The sequence below is a fragment of the Triturus cristatus genome, chromosome 1_1 (assembly GCF_964204655.1).
Source record: "Triturus cristatus chromosome 1_1, aTriCri1.1, whole genome shotgun sequence".
NCBI lineage: Eukaryota > Metazoa > Chordata > Amphibia > Caudata > Salamandridae > Triturus > Triturus cristatus.
Genome location: NC_140579.1, coordinates 1,129,551,978 through 1,129,573,961, shown reverse-complemented (window position 1 = coordinate 1,129,573,961; position 21,984 = coordinate 1,129,551,978). Strand labels below are relative to the sequence as shown.

The 21,984-nt window shown below is 46.9% G+C and overlaps 1 protein-coding gene across 1 annotated transcript; it reads right to left on the bottom strand.

Annotated features, from left to right (window-relative positions):
- Positions 1-236: 236 nt before the first annotated feature.
- Positions 237-19,570, bottom strand: LOC146871729 (transmembrane and coiled-coil domains protein 2-like). The gene is made up of 3 exons (XM_085599770.1): positions 19,352-19,570; positions 15,245-15,751; positions 237-364 (listed from the first exon to the last, which is right to left on the bottom strand). The coding sequence occupies exons 1-3, from the start codon at positions 19,445-19,447 to the stop codon at positions 350-352; spliced, it is 618 nt and encodes a 205-aa protein (XP_085455896.1). The 5' UTR covers positions 19,448-19,570; the 3' UTR covers positions 237-349.
- Between the last annotated feature and the right edge of the window lie 2,414 nt (positions 19,571-21,984).

Here is a 21,984-nt window from a genome sequence, read left to right as displayed (position 1 = left end):
TCTAAAACAGGTCATAAATCAAATCAAATTATGTCAAATATTTCAACTTGACCGTTGCGCACTGTATCCTATGGCTATTGCTATAACATTTCTAAATCATGATCTGACATTTCAACAAAATAAACTTTAAACATTAATCAAAACATTCATGAAATAAAACTCCATACAGAGATAGACATTGTATGTTAATCACTTCATGTAGGTGATTTTAATCCATTGTATTCACAAAAAATATTCTCTTATAGCATAATTTCTTTGTAGACAATGTGTAATGTCCATAAATTCCGTTTCTTTGTGATGCCTTTATATTTAACGTGCCCAATGCATTTCGGGCCCCATTGGCCCTTCCTCAGGGGCTGAAAATCTGCAAATCATACAAACAGCGCAATTTTAATGCAATCCTTTCATGTAATGCGCAGGGGAACATAATGACAAATTAACATTTCAATATTCATGATTGATTGTGCATCAAATGGTTCACAACAGCACAAAATATTTTCCTTAAACCGTCTCCGTTATTCACAATTATAACTAGTTGTTTGTGAAAAAATAAATAAAGTCAAAAAAAGAGTCAGATTATCGTGGTAAAGTGAAGCCAAGAAAACGCTCATGTGCTCAGGAAAAGTGAAAGGTGGAAAATACCAACCTCTTAACCACATTAACACCCAGTACCTATGAGTGTGATTAAAAACCTAATAATATCCAAGAGCCCAAATATCACCTATCGTAGTGATAACAAATCAAAAAACCATGAATAAACACCAAAACTCGTCTCACCAAACTTCTTATTTATATCCGGCTGACTTATGGAATTCCACCCTATTGCCTCGACTTCAACTCCTAGAAAAAATAAATACATAAACGGAGTCCGTGACTACCTAAACGCGAACCTACTTCAAAAAAGATTATCACTTGAGTATCTCGCTGTTTTACCTTCTTATCCGACCAACGGGACTTATATCCCAATTCTATCCGTGTAAGCACGACGTTGTTCAAAAGGATTGTTTCTTAAACATGCCGTGGAGACATCTCATCCCAACATGTTTTATCTCCTGAATTGAATCTTCCACAACACGCCGGTAACAGCGTGTTTAAAAAAAACTAAACGTGGAGTGCTCGAAAAAGAGAAAGGACTACTAAAAACTAGAACCACCCTATGTTGGGAGCCATCTTGAAATGGTACACTTCCAAACTCTAGTTAAAGAAACTCGAATCGAGAACTACAGCGAACGAACAATTACTCAAAACTCCTTACATGGGGGCCATCTTAGCCTTGTGCAGAATATAGCCAAACGTGAATCTTCATCTTTTGTTATATCTTTACTAAGTGAGTGAATCCTCTCCCAATATTCATGTGTTATGAATATCATATCACCAGAACGCTGATATTAGTTGGTTAAAGCTCAAGATAAACTTTACACAGCATGATAAAAACATTTTGAAATCCCTTAAAATGGATACCAGAATAGTCATTCAGAAAGCGGATAAAGGTGGAGCAACAGTGGTTATGGATCGGACATTTTATATGTCTAAAGTAAGTGAACATGTTTCAGATCCTAACACTTACTTATTACTTGACCAAGATCCCACTCAACAGATGATAGTCACCTTGGAATGCATACTTGCTAAAGCTATTGAGATGCGATGGATCACTCAAACCACCAAAAATTACTTGACAGTCACTAACCCCAAAAGACCTGGATTATACATGTTACCAAAAATACACAAAAACTTAAAAAATCCACCGTTCAGACCGATCGTTACAGGGTGTGGGACGATCTTCGAACCTATCGGACAATACATAGATTATTTTCTACAACCTTTTGTTCAAAATTGGTCATCCTATGTAAAAGACACTATCACATTTCCTTCAAAAACTTCGCTCAATCTCATTGGACAAAGAAATTCTGTTATGCACTATGGATGTAAAAACATTATATACTTCAATTCCCCATGAGGGAGGTATGGAGGCAGTTGAATGGGCTTTACTTAAGCAATATACCATAGGAGCTGACAAAGTGTTTGTTTTGGAGATGCTACATTTCTGTCTTCATCACAGTTATTTTGAATGGGAAAACAAATATTTTTTACAACTAAAAGGCACTTCAATGGGCTTTGCTGGGGCCCCAGCTTACGCTAATACCTACATGGCCATGTTCGAGGAGAGGTTCATTAATTCAGACAAGGAATGGACAGACAACCTGCTCTTATATTGTAGATATATTGATGATATTTTCCTCATGTGGGGGAACAACAGGCAATTTCTAGAAAATAAAATTGCACAATTGAATCAATGTGAGGAACATGTAGAACTCACGCATACCATAGATAAGCAATCATTATCATACCTGGATGTTTTGATAACAGTTGTAGATAATGTTATACAAACGGAGGTGTTTCATAAACCCACCGATAAAAACAACGCATTACTTTTCAATAGTTTTCATTCACAGAATCTGATCCATAATCTTCCATATTCCAGCTTCTTAGAGCTAAGCGGGTCTGTTCAGAAGAAAACTCGCTTAAAAAAAATTTGGAAATCCTTAAAGAGAGATATTTGTCTAAGGGATACCCTGAAACTATTTTAAATCAAGCCGTTTCTAAGATGACAGCTATACCCCGGGATGTGCTTTTAGAAGTCCAACCAAAAAAGACACTCAATAGTCAAGTGTTTGTTTCAACATTTTCCACGTGTTCAAGTCAACTCAAAAGAATCATTAACAAACGATGGGAAATAATTGAACACGAGAGTGATTTTAAAGATTTATTCATGAACAAACCTATTTTTGCGTACAAAAGATCCAGGAACTTGAAAGAATTGCTCAAAAATCAGCCTATATCACCCATACAAGAGTTTAAAGGAATGTGAAGATGTCAAAATTGTGTACATTGTAATAATGTGATGTGTGGCAACACTATACAACATCCTCATACTGGAGAAATCATCAAAATAAGGCATAATGCAGATTGTAATTCTAATAATGAAATCTATGGCATCAAATGTCCATGTGGATCATTATACATAGGAAAAACGGAACGGAAAATCAAAACGCGAATTTCAGAACACAAAAGTACTATTCGTAACAAAAACACCAAAAGTAGTTTATCAGTACATTGGATGAAATTTCGTCATAACATATCTCAATTGAAATTCCAGGTAATAGAAAGGGTTGAACCCACACCAGGTAAAGATCTCTCTAAAACTTTACTTCAAAGAGAGATTTTCTGGATAAGAAGATTGGAAACTCAGGATCCAAAATGGATCAACGACAAAGTAGATTTAGGGTGTTTCCTGTAATGTACCTAATGTTAAGGCTGAGAGGCGCCTTAATCAAAGAACTGATTGGCATTAAAACAACAGTATAGAATTTATATGATTTAGATTGTAATTAGCCGAGAAACCAGTACTGACAGTGTTTATGCATTCATAATATGGAACTGGGTAAAAACAGTAATATAATATAAGTCCGTAAGTCTCCACATTGATTTGTTTATTTCACTGATACACATTCTTTGTGCTTTTTCTTCTTTTTTTCGTTTATTTATTTTCCACTACTGCTTCGTATTATCCTCTTTTTTCATGTTTATCTTGAGCTTTAACCAACTAACATCAGCGTTCTGGGGATATGATATCCATAACACATGAGTATTGGGAGAGGATTCACTCACTTAGTAAAGATATAACAAAAGATGAAGATTCACGTTTGGCTATATTTTGCACAAGGCTAAGATGGCCCCCATGTAAGGAGTTTTGAGTTACTGTTCGTTCGCTGTAGTTCTCGATTCGAGTTTCTTTAACTAGAGTTTGGAAGTGTACCATTTCAAGATGGCTCCCAACATAGAGTGGTTCTAGTTTTTAGTAGTCCTTTTTCTTTTTCGAGCACTCCACGTTTAGTTTTTTTTAAACACGCTGTTACCGGCGTGTAGTGGAAGATTCAATTCAGGAGATAATACATGTTGGGATGAGATGTTTCCACGGCGTGTTTAAGAAACAATCTTTTTGAACGACGTCGGACTTACACGGATTGAATTGGGATATAAGTCCCGTTGGTCGGATAAGAAGGTAAAACAGCGATATACTCATGTGATAATCTTTTTTGAAGTAGGTTCGCGTTTAGGTAGTCACGGACTCCTTTTATTTATTTATTTTTTCTAGGAGTTTAAGTCGAGGCAATAGGTGGAATTCCATAAGTCAGCCGGATATAAATAAGAAGTTTGGTGAGACGAGTTTTGGCGTTTATTCATGGTTTTTTGATTTGTTACCACTACGATAGGTGATATTTGGGCTCTTGGATATTATTAGGTTTTTAATCACACTCATAGGTACTGGGTGTTAATGTGGTTAAGAGGTCGGTATTTTCCACGTTTCACTTTTCCTGAGCACATGAGCGTTTTCTTGGCTTCACTTTACCACGGTGTTGGAAAACGCCCACTCCCACTCTGAAAGGGTGGTGGTGGTCTTCCGGACACACTGTGGTAGCTTGGCTCGAGTGGTCAGGAAACAGGCGCAGTGCTAAGCATACAATATACCCATACAATAACCATGCGTGCATCCGTTCCAAAAACGACTCTACACCGTAAAAATTATGAAAATATTCTTTCTTTATCTTTTTCTCTTAGTTGCTGATTGCAAAAATAAATAGGTCAATCACAATATACAAGTTTCAATTAGTGCAGGTCAAATAAATATTGGCTGTTTGATGAAATAAATAGGGGTGATCATAAATAACAGGGCATAAATACAAGTGCAATATATACAGACAATTAAATACTTTGAGGCAATAAATACTGTACCAATAAATATTGTACACCATCAAGTCCTGTGGACCTATAAATATAGTGAAGCAATAAATAGGTAAAAAACTCAATAAATACAGTACCCCCAATAAATAATTAAAAGTATACAGCAACACTCATGTAATCAGATGACACTTCAATTCTTAAGGGCTGATTTGGCCCAGGCACAGCTTGTAGGGTTGTGGAAGGCTTGAGGGGGGGCTACTCCCTGGCTGGGACAAGGCTGAGGCCTAAGCTGAGGTAGATCAAAGGGGGGAATACCAGTGCCCTGGCTTTCTCTCTCCACACAACCTCTCTAGGTTAGTCCCAGTTCACCCCTTGCACAGTCAGGTTGGTTTCAGCACCTCCCTAGCCCCTTAGAGCAGTCTCTCAGGTCTCCACAGGGCCTTAGGCGCCCTCTACTCCACTTACTGCCCTTTTTCTGATGTTCCGACGCCGCTGGAGTCGTGTCGACGCCGTGAGGCGGTTCCGGTTCGGTCTCGGCGGCCTCGGCACAATGTCAGTTCTTTGACGACGCCGATAGGCGGTTCCGGTCCGATGTCGGTGGCCTCGGTTCGATCTCGACCTCCGATTCGACGGCGTCGGGCAGTCTCTTCACGATGTCGACTTCGGGCGGCTCCGGTCCGATGGCGCTCTCGGCTCCGATGACGTCGGCCGGCCTGGCCTCGATGTCGACTTCCGGCGACTCCGGGGTGCGATCCTCACCCCCGACCTCCGGTGCTCCTCCACACAGGTTCCGGGCGACTCCGGAGTGCGATCCTCACCCCCGACCTCCGGTGCTCCTCTACCTCGGTCTCCGACGACTCCGGAGGGCGGACTTCACTCCTCCGATGACGCCGCTCGCTCGACCTCGGTTCACTTCCTCCTCGACCTCTGGTATTCCTCACGACCTCCGTCGGCGCCCTCTCACGACCTCAGGCGGCTCCGGGTACGACGTCTGCTACTTCAGTCAGCGCCGCTTCTCCACCTCGGGCTCCAGGTCTCAGGCTACTCGACGCCGGACTCCAGGGAAACCAGTTTCCAGGTCAGGATCTTGCTGCTTTCTGCTTCTAAGGCCTGTTCCTGCTGTTCAGGTCCTTAGGATGAGTTTTTCTGTCTTCTTCCCACACAGGGCTATAGGCTGGGATCCATCAGTAGGGACAAGTATCAAGGGTGGGTTTATGGACCCCACTCCAGGCACAAGTTTCCACCCCTGCTGCTTCACTCCTTCCTCCTTCACTGTTGTGCTCCTCTCTCTTCACCAGTCAGGTGCCAACTGCCAGCTCCAACTGCCAACACTCTGTCTTAACCTCCCAACATTCTAAACCGCCTCCAACGGTCACAGGGTTCTGGAATCTCCTGGAATGTTCTGGAAGGTGCTGGTAGGTTCCAGTGGATGCTGGTGATGTCACAGGTGGCCACCATCTTGTGCTCCAGGCCCTCAGACAGAAGTTTCAGGGGTAGCTAAAATGGCTCCCTGAATCTGTAGCAACACGAAAAAGTCTGGTGGTTCCCAAAAAGGAAAAATTCAAACAGGGTTTGAGGCAAAAGTGGGACAAAATAAATAATGATGAGGAGGGACCACCCAAAGGGCTGACAGGTCTAACACGCGTCCCCCCCAGCTGAAAGTGGGGAGAGCTACCCAACCCCTTGGGAGTTCTCATCACTAAGGCGGAAATACCTTGAGAGACCGTCTGCATTGGCGTGGTCCATTCCAGGCCGATGTTCCACCTGAAAGTCCATCCCCTGTAGGGAAATAGACCACCTCAACAACTTGGGATTCTCCCCCTTCATTTGCATCAGCCAACGAAGGGGTCTGTGGTCGGTCTGAACTAGGAAGTGCGAGCCAAACAGGTATGGCCGCAACTTCTTCAGAGCCCATACCACTGCAAAGGCTTCACGCTCTATTGCACTCCACTTCTGTTCCCTGGGAAGTAGTCTCCTGGATAGGAAGACCACGGGTTGATCCAGACCCTCTTCGTTGAGTTGCGATAACACTGCCCCAATGCCATGTTCTGATGCATCTGTCTGGACAATGAACTCCTTGGAAAAGTCTGGGGCCCTTAAGACCGGGGCCTCGCACATGGCTTTCTTCAATTTCTCAAAGGCTTGCTGACAAGCCTCCGTCCAGACTACCCGTCGAGGTTGTTTCTTGGACGTGAGCTCCGTGAGAGGGGCTACGATGGTACCGTACCCCTTCACGAAGCGGCGATAGTATCCCGTGAGGCCCAAAAATGCTCGGACCTCAGTCTGTGTCTTGGGGGGTTCCCAGGCCATGATGGCCTCGATCTTCGCCTGGAGGGGCTGCACCGTTCCCCTACCCACCAAGTGTCCAAGGTACACTACCGACCCCTGCCCGATCTGGCACTTGCTGGCCTTGATCGTCAATCCAGCTTGTCTCAGGGCCTGGAGAACAGCTTGCAGGTGACGCAAGTGATCCTCCCAGCTGTTACTGAAGACGGCTATGTCATCCAGATAAGCAGCAGAGAAACTCTCCATTCCGGTGAGGATCTGGTTTACCAGGCGCTGAAACGTGGCAGGTGCGTTCTTGAGCCCAAAGGGCATCACACAGAACTGGTAGTGGCCATTGGGCGTGGAGAAGGCTGACCTTTCCCTTGCTCCATCAGTCAACGAGATCTGCCAGTACCCTGAAGTAAGGTCAAAGGTACTGAGATATTGGGCAGCTCCCAGCCGGTCAATCAATTCATCCGCCCTAGGGATCGGATGAGCATCAGTTCTTGTCACTGAATTCAGTCCCCGGTAGTCCACACAGAACCTCAGTTCTGGTTGGGCACCCGGTGGTGCAGCTTTTGGTACTAACACCACCGGACTGGACCAGGGGCTGCTAGAAGGTTCAATCACTCCTAGCTCCAGCATCTTAGTGACCTCACTATGAATGCTGGCCTTCACCTTGTCTGACATCCGGTAGATCTTGGACTTCACAGGTGGGCTGTCTCCTGTGTCCACGTCATGGACGCACAGGTGAGTCCTACCCGGGACAAGGGAGAACAACGAAGAGTACTGCCCCAGGACCTGGCGACAGTCCTCCTGCTGTTCAGGAGTTAGAGATGGGGAGAGTATCACTCCCTCCACCGACCCATCCTTTTCTTGAGACGCAAACAGATCAGGGAGAGGCTCGCTTTCCACGTCCTCTCCTCCGTCAGTCACCATCATCAAGATGACTTCGGGCCTCTCGTGGTGGGGTTTGAGGCGGATGGCATGCAGCACCCGCAGGGGCTGACGAGGGGTCTTCAGGTCCACCAAGTAGGTAGCCTTACCCTTCTTCTCCAAAACCTCAAAGGGTCCTGACCAGCGATCCTGAAGGGCACTAAGCTCTCCTGGTTCGATCACCCACACCTTCTGGCCAGGCTCCAACTCCACCGGGTGAGCGTTGTGGTCATACCACGCCTTCATCACTGCTTGGCTGGCTTCCAAGTTGTCAGAAGCTTGCTTCCACAACTTAGCCATTTGGCTCCGGAAGGCCAGCATGTAGCTCACCACATCCTGGGGGAGCTTTCTGGGAGTTCTTTCCCATCCGTCTCTCACCAGGTTAAGAGGTCCACGTACAGGGTGCCCATACAGAAGCTCGAAGGGGCTGAAGCCCACTCCCTTCTGTGGCACTTCCCTGTATGAAAAGAGTAAACAGGGTAGGAGGACGTCCCATTTCCTCCGCAGGCTTTCAGGCAGACTTCTGATCATGCCTTTCAAGGTTTTATTAAACCTCTCCACCAGACCATTGGTCTGGGGGTGGTAAGGAGTCGTGAACCGGTAGGTCACTCCACACTCCTTCCACATTGCCCGCATATACGCTGACATGAAGTTGGTCCCCCTGTCGGACACAACTTCCTTGGGAAAACCCACTCGGGTAAAGATTCCCATCAGGGCCCTTGCCACAACAGGTGCTGTTATGGTCCTCAGAGGTATTGCCTCTGGGTACCGTGTGGCATGATCCACCAGAACCAGGATAAACCTGTGACCAGCTGTAGTTGGCGGATCTAATGGACCCACAATGTCGATGCCCACCCTTTCAAAGGGGGTGCCAACGACAGGAAGTGGTTCCAGGGGAGCTTTCAGCTTCACCCCTGTTTTCCCACTGGCTTGGCAAGACACACATGTCCGGCAGTAGGTATCGGACGACACTTTCATCTGAGGCCAATAAAAGTGTGGGACAAGACGGGCGAAGGTCTTGTCTTGCCCCAGGTGTCCTGCCAATGGTATCTCGTGAGCCAACTCTAAAAGGAAGGCTCGATAACGTTGAGGAACTACCAAGGCTCGTGACGATCCATGTAGGGGTGCCTTGGGTTCACTGTAGAGGAGGCCATCCTCCCAGTAAACACTGTAGTTCCCTTCAACGTTCCCTGCTGCCTGGGCTTCGGCCTGTCGCCTCAGCCCCTCAAGGGTAGGGCACTCCCTCTGGCCCTGGCAGAATTCCTCCCTGGACGGGCCTCCCTCCACGTGCCACTCGGCCGGGATGGGTAGGTCCTCCAGGTTGGTAACGTCCCCCTCCGCAGACTCCTGGTCCACCACCTCCGGTGGCCTATCCGTCCTACGGGGTGGAGACGCCGAGGCAGGCTCCTCCTGTCCTCGGTTCTTCCCTTGACTGGCAGCTGGCTGGGCCTTTGTTCCAGGCTCCAGCCGGAATGAACTCCCTCTTCGGGTAGTCTCGGACCTTGTGCTAACACAGGCCCAGTCAGGTGTACCCAGCATCTCGGTGTGAGTCCGGTATTCCACCTCCTTCCAAGCGTTGTGCTCCATGTCATTGCCCAGCAGACAATCGACTGGCACGGCAGGGCTTACGGCAACTCGAAGTGAACCTGCAACCCCCCCCCATTCAAAGGGAACCTCGGCCACTGGATAGTGACCTGTTCTGCCGTCAGCCATCGCGGCTGGGTGGAGTACATCGGGAATTACCTGCTCTGGAGACACCAGTTGGCTACGCACCATAGTCATACTGGCTCCTGTGTCTCTCAGAGCCTCCCCTCTTTGGCCGTTGATGGTGATCCACTGCCCATACTTTGCGGTATTTGCGGGCACCTGGATCTTAGGAACCATCTCCCGTTCTCCCAGGGACACTAAAGTGACACCCGCCCACTCCCTTCCCTTAGTTAAGGGCATCTCATCCCCGAGCACTACACTAGCTACTCCGGGGGGCTTTCCTCCAGTGGGAGGGGGTGATCGTTTCTGACACTTCGGATCTCCTTTATAGTGTCCAACGCCACCGCACTCGTAGCAATGGACAACCCTTGGCTGCTGACTCTGGCCAGGATTAGGGTTTCTGGGTGGGTTAGCCTTAGAGGTGAATCCTGTTCCCTTCCCTTGGAAGTTATTTTGGGGGCCTTTGGAGAACTCCTTTTTCTTTTCCCCTCCCTCTTTCTTCTGGGGGGCGCCCTGTCCGGCCTTTTGAGTATCCCCTCCAGTCCCCCTTGTGGACACCCGGGTACTAGCCCAAATGTCCGCCTCCTCAGCAAGCTTCCGGGGGCTGGTCAGCTTGCTATCCACCAGGTGTTGCCGCAGTTCAGGGAAACATTTCTCGAGTAGGTGTTCCTTCAGTACTAGGTCAAACAGCTCCTCGTAGTTCCTTACTTCACTGCCCTGAATCCAACCTTCCAGTGCCTTCTTTGCATAGTCCAGGAAGTCCACCCAATTCTGCGTGCCCAGTTTGTGACTACCCCTGAACTTCTGTCTGTACTTTTCAGGTGTTAGTCCAAACTTTCTGATGAGCGCCAGTTTCATGGTGGGGTAGTGGGTCTGCTCATCCTCTTCGAGGGCCAATAAAGCATCCCTACCAGCGGGAGGCATGTACTTATACAATCCTCCTCCCCAATACTTCACTGGAACCCCATGGGCCCTCAACGAGACCTCATAGGCTGCTAGCCACTTGGCGATGTCATCACCCACCCCATAGCTAGCTACTATGTCCTTTGGCAGGTAAGGTTTGGGTTCCCTGGTGGACTCTTGGATTTGGCTGCCACCAGTAGGAACAGTTGGTGCCCCAATTCTTAGGATCTGAAGCTCTATCTCTTTCAGTCTTATCTCATGAGCCATCCTCTCTTTCTCCGTCTCATGAGCCAACCTCTGTTCCTCCTTCTCCTTCTCCAGCTTTGCTAAATCCCATGTGAGCTGTCTTTTCTCTCTCCGATCTGCTAACTCCACGCTGGATAAGCCCCCGCTAGAGACAGTGCTGCCCTTCCTAGAAAGTGTCCTGGGCCCTGCTGACAGGTTCCCCACCTCAGGTTGGTACATCTCAGCCCCCTCGGGGTCAGGCTCTCCATCCCTGTCTTCCTCCTCAGCCTTGCTTTCTCGGCGTGCCTCCCCCCAAGCCCTTAAGCTGGTTTGGAGTGCACCCTTCTTTGCTCCTGGGGGACAGTACACCCCCTCCCGCTGGCAAAACTCCCTGAGTTGGGCCACAGTGTACGTTTCTAGATTCTCTAGTACAAACTCCATCTTGCCCACTCAGGTTAGAGGACAGGTTTTGTGCAGTAACAATGCAGGGGGGTACCTTTAGTAATACCTCCTCCCACCACCAGAGTAAATTTGGAAAAAACAAAAACCCACAATTAGGAAGGCCGCTGTGAGAAAACTCCCGGTGTAGGCCTATGGACTACCCACAGTTATTGTTGAGTATATGTAGGCACAGCTCTATCCCACCACTGAACACCAATTTATGTTGGAAAACGCCCACTCCCACTCTGAAAGGGTGGTGGTGGTCTTCCGGACACACTGTGGTAGCTTGGCTCGAGTGGTCAGGAAACAGGCGCAGTGCTAAGCATACAATATACCCATACAATAACCATGCGTGCATCCGTTCCAAAAACGACTCTACACCGTAAAAATTATGAAAATATTCTTTCTTTATCTTTTTCTCTTAGTTGCTGATTGGAAAAATAAATAGGTCAATCACAATATACAAGTTTCAATTAGTGCAGGTCAAATAAATATTGGCTGTTTGATGAAATAAATAGGGGTGATCATAAATAACAGGGCATAAATACAAGTGCAATATATACAGACAATTAAATACTTTGAGGCAATAAATACTGTACCAATAAATATTGTACACCATCAAGTCCTGTGGACCTATAAATATAGTGAAGCAATAAATAGGTAAAAAACTCAATAAATACAGTACCCCCAATAAATAATTAAAAGTATACAGCAACACTCATGTAATCAGATGACACTTCAATTCTTAAGGGCTGATTTGGCCCAGGCACAGCTTGTAGGGTTGTGGAAGGCTTGAGGGGGGGCTACTCCCTGGCTGGGACAAGGCTGAGGCCTAAGCTGAGGTAGATCAAAGGGGGGAATACCAGTGCCCTGGCTTTCTCTCTCCACACAACCTCTCTAGGTTAGTCCCAGTTCACCCCTTGCACAGTCAGGTTGGTTTCAGCACCTCCCTAGCCCCTTAGAGCAGTCTCTCAGGTCTCCACAGGGCCTTAGGCGCCCTCTACTCCACTTACTGCCCTTTTTCTGATGTTCCGACGCCGCTGGAGTCGTGTCGACGCCGTGAGGCGGTTCCGGTTCGGTCTCGGCGGCCTCGGCACAATGTCAGTTCTTTGACGACGCCGATAGGCGGTTCCGGTCCGATGTCGGTGGCCTCGGTTCGATCTCGACCTCCGATTCGACGGCGTCGGGCAGTCTCTTCACGATGTCGACTTCGGGCGGCTCCGGTCCGATGGCGCTCTCGGCTCCGATGACGTCGGCCGGCCTGGCCTCGATGTCGACTTCCGGCGACTCCGGGGTGCGATCCTCACCCCCGACCTCCGGTGCTCCTCCACACAGGTTCCGGGCGACTCCGGAGTGCGATCCTCACCCCCGACCTCCGGTGCTCCTCTACCTCGGTCTCCGACGACTCCGGAGGGCGGACTTCACTCCTCCGATGACGCCGCTCGCTCGACCTCGGTTCACTTCCTCCTCGACCTCTGGTATTCCTCACGACCTCCGTCGGCGCCCTCTCACGACCTCAGGCGGCTCCGGGTACGACGTCTGCTACTTCAGTCAGCGCCGCTTCTCCACCTCGGGCTCCAGGTCTCAGGCTACTCGACGCCGGACTCCAGGGAAACCAGTTTCCAGGTCAGGATCTTGCTGCTTTCTGCTTCTAAGGCCTGTTCCTGCTGTTCAGGTCCTTAGGATGAGTTTTTCTGTCTTCTTCCCACACAGGGCTATAGGCTGGGATCCATCAGTAGGGACAAGTATCAAGGGTGGGTTTATGGACCCCACTCCAGGCACAAGTTTCCACCCCTGCTGCTTCACTCCTTCCTCCTTCACTGTTGTGCTCCTCTCTCTTCACCAGTCAGGTGCCAACTGCCAGCTCCAACTGCCAACACTCTGTCTTAACCTCCCAACATTCTAAACCGCCTCCAACGGTCACAGGGTTCTGGAATCTCCTGGAATGTTCTGGAAGGTGCTGGTAGGTTCCAGTGGATGCTGGTGATGTCACAGGTGGCCACCATCTTGTGCTCCAGGCCCTCAGACAGAAGTTTCAGGGGTAGCTAAAATGGCTCCCTGAATCTGTAGCAACACGAAAAAGTCTGGTGGTTCCCAAAAAGGAAAAATTCAAACAGGGTTTGAGGCAAAAGTGGGACAAAATAAATAATGATGAGGAGGGACCACCCAAAGGGCTGACAGGTCTAACACACGGTAATCTGACTCTTTTTTTGACTTTATTTATTTTTTCACAAACAACTAGTTAGAATTGTGAATAACGGAGACGGTTTAAGGAAAATATTTTGTGCTGTTGTGAACCATTTGATGCACAATCAATCATGAATATTGAAATGTTAATTTGTCATTATGTTCCCCTGCGCATTACATGAAAGGATTGCATTAAAATTGCGTTGTTTGTATGATTTGCAGATTTTTAGGCCCTGAGGAAGGGCCAATGGGGCCCGAAATGCATTGGGCACGTTAAATATAAAGACATCACAAAGAAACGGAATTTATGGACATTACACATTGTCTACAAAGAAATTATGCTATAAGAGAATATTTTTGTGAATACAATGGATTAAAATCACGTACATGAAGTGATTAACATACAATGTCTATCTCTGTATGGAGTTTTATTTCATGAATGTTTTGATTAATGTTTAAAGTTTATTTTGTTGAAATGTCAGATCATGATTTAGAAATGTTATAGCAATAGCCATAGGATACAGTGCGCAACGGTCAAGTTGAAATACTTGACATAATTTGAAGGGGGTGATATTGCTCATGGTGGTAGTGGTATTGATGATAGCAGTGGTAATGGTGGTAGTGACAATGTTCGTATTGGAGAAGACATTGATGGTCGTAATGGTATTGGGTGGTGGCAATAGTAGTGGTCGTAATGAGACAGGCGGTAGCGTTGGTAATGTGTTCATCACAGTATAGGGGATGTATGACATTACAACGCGTGTCATTACAACGCGTGCAGTTACATCGCATGCGTTACAACGCATGCGATGTTACAACGCTATGCCATTACAACGCAAGTCTTTAAATCGACTTGCACTAGATGGCGTGCTAACATTAGAAAAGTGTAATTTACTATTCCAACTCCAGTCCACGTAACAGTAGGGAAGGTGTTGGGATAGTAAACTACACTATTTGTAATGTTTGCACGCCATCTAGCGCAAGTCGATGTAAAGACTTGCGTTGTAATGGCATTGCGTTGTAACATCGCAAGCGTTGTAACACATGCGATGTAAAATCTGCGCGTGGTAAAAACCGCGTTGTAATGGCTGTTCCCCCAGTATAGGTGGTGGTGGTAATGATGGTACTAGCGATGCTGGTAGCATTGGTGGTACTTATAGTGCTAGTGGTTATAATTGTAATAGTGGAGTCAATGGTAAACGCGGAGTTAGTTGTATTAGTATTAACTGTCAGCAAAGTAAAACAAATAAATTAAATCTATCTGCGAGGAGGAGAGAGCATGGAGTGAAGAGTTGCTGCACCACTGTCTGCTGACCTGCTAGCAAGAGGGGAGCAAGGGAAAGGAGGAGGAGTGGGGAAGCAAAGAGAGAACTCCTGTAGCGCTCCTGGGATGGCAAAAGAAGAGGCAACAGTCAGTGGCAGGGTGAGAGAAGTCAATGGCATATGGAAAGGAGGAGGGGGAGTAGAAACGGGAAATTGTATTTGCTCCTCGAGATAATGGACTCCAAGGCTACTGCCCTAAGTTCCACAAGTGTTGAGACATTAGGGCGGCCAGCCGGCCATCTTGGGGTCAGGTGTACTGAGCTGTGAGGTGAGAGGTTCACTCTAATGCTAAGTTTTTTTTTTATCTGCTCTAATGGGAAGAAACGAGGATTGCTTTACACATATAATGCTTTTATAACAAATGATTGTGTGTGTGATGACAGAGTTCGCTTTTAAAAAATTAGTAGCAACTTAAAAAGCTCTCTGTAGCGGGACCTAAAAACAGGTTCATTGTTAGAAGAGGATAATGGACAAGCACAACCATTCTGAGCTGTGTTTGAATCCTAAGTCTTACCTTGTCAGGAGTCTGTTCCATTTCTTCGTTCACCAGGTAGGCTGGTGAAGAGTCAGCAGTCAGAAGCGTGGGGTCAGTATTAGAAGATGAACGCGGCCTTCCCTGATGTTGGTGCAGTATGGCTGTAAGGCTGCTGTCTTGGGGGGCCTTTCGAATGGAAAGAGGGCTCCCCTTTTGGGGCTCAGATGGCCCACTCTTACTCCTACGACTACTGCTGTGGAGGCTTGTCCCTCTCTTGATGGAAGGGCGAGAGCGTATCTGCTGCAACACCCGGTTGAAGGCTGTGGGTCGGGCTGGGAGATCATGGAGGGACACTGCATATGATACTCTGTGCATCTCGGGAGAGCGTTCTTTCTCGTCTGGTGACTCATGGTCAGACATGCCATACTGATGTTGATATGATTCCTGTGAGCTGTGATGCTCCCGTTCTCTGGACCGACGACGGCTAAGGAAAAGATGCTTCAGCCCATGTCCAAACATAGATCCTTCTGAGAGTTGTTGAATTTTCTACACAGAAAACAAAAAGTGAAGAGAAAGAATATAATTACAAATACTGTTAATCCACTATCACTATATCCACATAGCTCAAAGACACCTACTATTTGAGAAATCCACTAATGAAAACCAAAGTAATTGCGTAAAATAACACAGGCATGATGAAATTCTGGCCCTAACAGTATTGGCCAAAATAAGAAAAGTACAGATTTTTTTTGTATGACGTATTAATGTATCTTTTATTGTTTATATCAGTTGCAAAACCAGTTTGATAAAATAGTGAAGCTATATAAATGAAAGCCAGAATTAGGTCTGCTTTATTAAACATGGCACTAACAGATCATGTCTATTAAAATATTTATAAACAATCAAAAAGAACGGGCTCACAAAATTAATTCTGCATCCAACAAAGTGTGTGCAAAAAACCAATAGATTTGTAAAAAGAACCCTCACCCACCAACCTAGTTGGTGGCATGCTTCATCATAGGAATCCCACCCAGGATACCGAGTGCAAACTTTCAGATATTTTCCTACTGTGGTGATGGATTCATGTTCAAGATGGAAAACAGACTTTGTCACAGTGGTCAGCAGAGTGGCTGTGAAAGAAAACCTGGTAAATTTAATTTGAGAGGACTCCCCGAAATGTGTAATACTAATAATAAAATATAGTGCTTTCTTAAGCCATGAGATAACATTTGGAAAATCATTGTGTGAAACATCAGTATTGTTATTCCCACAGTAATGGGGTGGTTGAGAAGAAAAATAGATTTATTAAGGAACATATTTAGCATATGCTTCCAGAAAATATTTTGGGATAGAGGATGACAACGCATTCCACAATGGGTCAGGTCCTTCTTCACGAGGTGATGGGAAGGACAACGGGTTGGAGACGGTCAATCTGGCCAGAGGCGTAGCTAGAGCTTGTGGCGCCCGGGGCTATCCCTCAGATTGCCGCCCATGGCATCCGCAGCCCTGTGATTGTGTGAGCTTAAGTCTCGGACTCGAATTTTGAATCTCAACTCACTGTCAAATTTCGGGCACAAATATTTCTCGCATGTATCATTGGAATGCTAGTTTTACATTGGTCTATTAACTAGTGCAAGTAAGTGTTAACCATGTGAACTCGCCGTTGTGGAGGGCTGCGCACAGCACCCCAGGGCTACTCCCTTAATTATACTGGTGTGATTTTTAAAAATACTTTTAAACACATTTGTCAGCCCGCCTGACTGATCAGTATATGTGTCTCACAGGCTCTCCCAAGGCTTACCCAGCCATCATGCTATCACGCAGATGCTCACTGCGGCAGCCGGAGTCCGTGAGTCAGCTGACTAATGAATTTATGGTATAGGCCTGAGGCAATTGAGATATGTGTTAGGGCCTCTCACACCCTGTTATAGTCTGGCGCATAAATAAATTAAACAGCAATCCCAAAAACACACAGCATTGCCCTGACGCGGAATAGTAGATTAGCAGATAGCCGAATTAGGTGTAAATAAGAGACTGTAATCCTAAAATACCTGTAGTGCCCTCATGTTTAGGCCGCAACACTGAAAACGACGTGCAAATATTCATTGTGACGTCCTAATTTATCGAGCAACAGTGGGTCAGTGCCATCTGGTGGCCTGAAACCCTCTGTACCATAAGGCAAACTTCCCTCTTCAACAATTCACTACTACAAAACCATATAACCATTGACTTACGGTTGCCCATTCCACTCAAGCGCTGCCTTTGCCAAACCTAAATGGCCTTTAGTGTCATCTGGTGGCCAAGATACCTCCGGAATGGATGTGAATTAGCACCCTTGTGCTTCCTCTAGACGCCCTGTAACAAAAAAAACTTCCCTCACACAATTACAGAATGTGAAATATCCTCGACCTCGATGAGCAGCAAGAGGCCGCGCTGCTGGTTTGCGTTGGTCGAGCCTGCAGTCAGCCAATAGGTGCCAATCAGCTATCCCCTTTGTCCCCTGCACGGCGCGGCCATGGGAACACCCGGCACGTGTAGGTGCTGCAAGCAAATAAGCGCACATTGCTCCGATAATAAAATGGAAATTTCGCTTTAAATAAAACAGCCACGAAGCAATATACATTTTGTAAATGCAATAAGTAAATAAGTGCGAATGAGCACATCGCGTTGACTTGCCTGCACCATGGGATAACAGTGAAAAGGTGGGCCATCTGAAACGCTGGTTCTGCATCCTTAAATACTGAACCTATCGGACAATACATAAACGCTTGTGATAATAAACTGACGCCCAAGGCATAATAACCATTTTGTTTGTTTGAACCATTACCACGAAGTGCTGCAACCAACCACTCAAACATGAACATCATGTATGAGGCGGCCGCCATTTTCGCCGCCTGGCCATTTTGGGTCGAACCAGGGATGGACAGTGTTGCCATGGCGATACCGATTATGTATCTCGATAACATACCTGGCCTGTATGGGCATCAAACTTTCAATCATGCTGATCGTAGTACCACGCTATACGTGATTGCGTCCCAAAATCCCCACACATCGCAGTAAAAAAAGAACGTTACAGCTGTTCCATATCCGACAGCATTTGAGAACAAGCATTACTACCTGATTACGACCAAAGCGCAGCAATGTCCTATTACTTACCGGTAATCTTCATTACTCCGGGTCCCGTAGTCCTCGACACCGTCAGTGACAAATGAGATTTACTATCTCAATGACAGACAAAAGAACGAAGGAATGCTGGACCTACCCCTCCCCCTCCCACTGGGAGTACTTAAGGAGTACCGTCCCAGCATTCCTCCTGAAATACCAAGCCCCAATGAAGGCCGGCAGACAGGGAGGGAGGGAGGGAAGTCATGACGGTGTCGAGGACTACGGGACCCGGAGTAATGAAGATTACCGGTAAGTAATAGGACATTACCCCCAGGTCCCTCCGTCCTCGACACCGTCAGTGACAAATGAGATTTACTATCTCAATGTCATTGAGATAGTAAATCTCATTTGTCACTGACGGTGTCGAGGACGGAGGGACCTGGGGGTAATAGACCTTGTTGCCTCGGTCGGCGCTTAGGCGGCTGGCCACTCTGCTGCCATTAACTTGTGAGAAACCAAAGCAGCCTCCGCTGTGCTGCCGAAGGCCCCCTCAGCCATCCGGTTACATACTGTGCACGTGAAGCCGGAAACCAGCGAAGTATATCCCAAGTCCAACCACATTCAAAAACGCCCAGAGATTTGAGTGTGTATCGGGAGAACAGGTCAAAAACCTCTTCTTCGACGAACAGCAGGCTCCAGGTGCGCCACCGAAGGCCATCCAGTTACATACTGTGCATAAGCAGCCTGTAAACCAGCAAAGTATAAATCCCCGGCACAACCATATACAAACACGCCCAGGGGTTTTGAGCGTGGATCGGAGAGAGCAACTTAAGATAAGTCTTCAATGAACGGCAGGCCCCCGCTGCACTGCTGAAGCCTGAAGGCCATCCGGTTACCAAACCAGCAAAGTGTATATCTCGGCACAACCAAAAACGCCTAGAGATTGCATTGGGAGAGCAACTTAAGTAAAGCAGGCCCCCCTATTAGGCCGGGCGCAACGTGGAAATTACACCGGGCGTGGGCATGGAAGTCACGGCTCACCTGAAACAACTTGACTCTATTCTGAATCGAACCGCGGCGACGCGACTGCTCACCAACTGATGGACCAGATGCGAACCGCCGTGAGCAGAAAATCATCCTTCTGATGCCTGCAGCAAAACCCTTGTACTGCCTGTGCCGGAAAAGAGGCGAGCGCGATTTGGAGGAGCGCGTGAGGCGTAATTGCTGCGCTACTTTTCAGCAAGGGCTGGCCAAACATTGCGTCCAGGGCCGTCATTGGTAGCGCTTTCGCGCGCTACAAGAGTGACGGCCCTGGGACGGGACCCACAATCACAAACGGGGTAGGTTGCGCATTGTTAATGTAACATCCTGTTCTCACTCGGTCAAGATAAATTAATACGGTGCTTAACATTCAACACCAGTTACAATGGACTCTATGCGAAAGCTGATAACTACAGCCTGCACTTTGGTAAGGAAGAGCAGTTTGTATTGCCCGCCAACAGGTCCAATTTTGGAGAACTGAGCTTACTGTTTACATTTAAGAGGCCTGTAAGGTGGTGAAAACGGATGTTACCTATTTAAATTGATTTTCCTGCCCCATGGGCCTGCGAGGTGGTGAAAACGGATGTTACCTATTTAAATTGATTTTCCTGCGCCATGTTTTTGTCTTTCTCGCTGTTTTTCTGCATCTTCCAACAAATTTCTCTGCCTTTCTGCCATTATCAGGCGCTATTCTTGTTTGTTTTCCTCTGCATCTCTGCCTGGTTGTCCGTTTTTTTTTTCTCTCTCTCTATTCTTTCTGGTCTCTGGTACTTTCCCCCTCTCTGTGTTATCAGCAAATGTATGTAAATCAATAAACGCCCTTAAATACTATGAGGCCGTAGGGAGCTGTGACTTCCCTAGTCCCATCTCCCACCAGGGTTGTGGGAGGATGTGGCTTAACGGCTAGAGCGGCCGACTTTTAATGCGGGGAACCCCATTTGAGTCTGGCAGGTGGCCCAAACAGTCTGTGATTCTTGGCAAATCAATTATTCTCCCCGTGCCTAAAAAAATGAATGTCAGTCTATGATGCAACTGGTGCTCATGTAAAGCGCTCTGATACCGTCGGGTCGAGTTTGCGCTATATAAAACTGCAACAAAAAAAATAAAATGATATAAAGCTAAGTTTATTGAAGCCATGAAACCTGGGTGGCGTTTTCATTCCTGTATGGCGGTCTGCTTCAGGCGGTCACGATATTCTGACCTCGTGGTGTGGGCGGAGCACGGCTGTCTGTCACCTGCCACCCATCAGCCAGGATACATTTTATCAGCTTCCTTTTTCAGATATAAATGCGCGTTTCTGCCTCTCACGCACGAAAAAACATAGCTAAAAGCTCGCATTAGCATATTTCATCTCTTCCTTTGTTAGCTCTCTGAGTTAAGCAAGTCAAGGATGCTAACATAAAAACACAGGGGCAGATTTACATGCCCCTTGCGCCACTTTTGCGTCACTTTTAACATGGGAAAAGTGACACAAAAGTTGCGCAAGGTGCTTGTACATCGGCCCCCCAGTACCCAGAAACAACGAGCAAACCGGTAGACTGCGCCGTATGTGTGAATTCCGTCGCCCAGGCCCACGTAAATGAAAACCTTTGCTATTTAAAAGGAAATACACTCACCACCTTTCAGGTGGGCATGGTAATGATTTGAAATAAAGTCACAATTATAATGTGCACTAATTAAACCTACATTTATTTTGACCGCTGCAGCACACGTCACGGTTTCATCACAGTGAATGACAGCGCCTGCAGCCGTCGCGTCATCGGACGGACGCGGATAACAGACAAGCCTGCTAGACCTTCACTTCCCGGCTCCTCAGTGGCGGCGGCCTATATAATTTATTTTGGGACACTGACACTACTGTAGCGACTGACAGTAGTGTCAGTGAGTGTCCACCACAAATAAATGATAAAGGCCGCCGCCATGGGCCACAAGTGCCGCGCGCCGCCGCCCCCAAAATAGTGCCGCCTGGGGCGGACCGCCCCCACCGCCCCCCCCTAGCTACGCCACTGCTTAGTTGCAAACGAGAGGAAACGTTGAAGTAGTTGAAAAGCAACTGCTAAAAAGGTCTGCCAAATATCAGTCATGTGATAACAATGCTTTTGATGATACAAATCAGAATAAATGAAGCAGTTAGGTATGTGGGCATCTGGTTAAATAAATATTACGACACTGTTGACAATGACAGCTATGAGGTCAAAGAGGGGTATTCAAGTAGGTGTAATGTATGTGATATTAGTAGGTGGAAGAAGCTGTAGTCCTTGATGCACAGTCAAGGTTGAAAATCATGTGAGATGGTGAGGTCAAAGTTAAGGGTGGGCAATAAATTCCACTCTGCCTGCAGAGTTTTGGCCACTCTGTGTTACACTTTTAATGCAGAGTTTCGGCCAATCCCTGCGAACCGCGGAATCTCGCAGAGTATTTGTGTAACTCAGCGGACGTCCACGGAGTTAAACTCCACGAGTTCCGCCCACCCCTAGTCAAAGTGTGTGGGGTGTTCTTGCGTGTGGCACGCAATGAGATGAACAAGGTGTGTGTGGTGTTTTTTGCTATTTGGGGACAATATGTTGCAATACATGTTTTTTGTCTGGTCACTGAATTCTACTTGTGGAGTATAGAAGAACTAGCATAATATC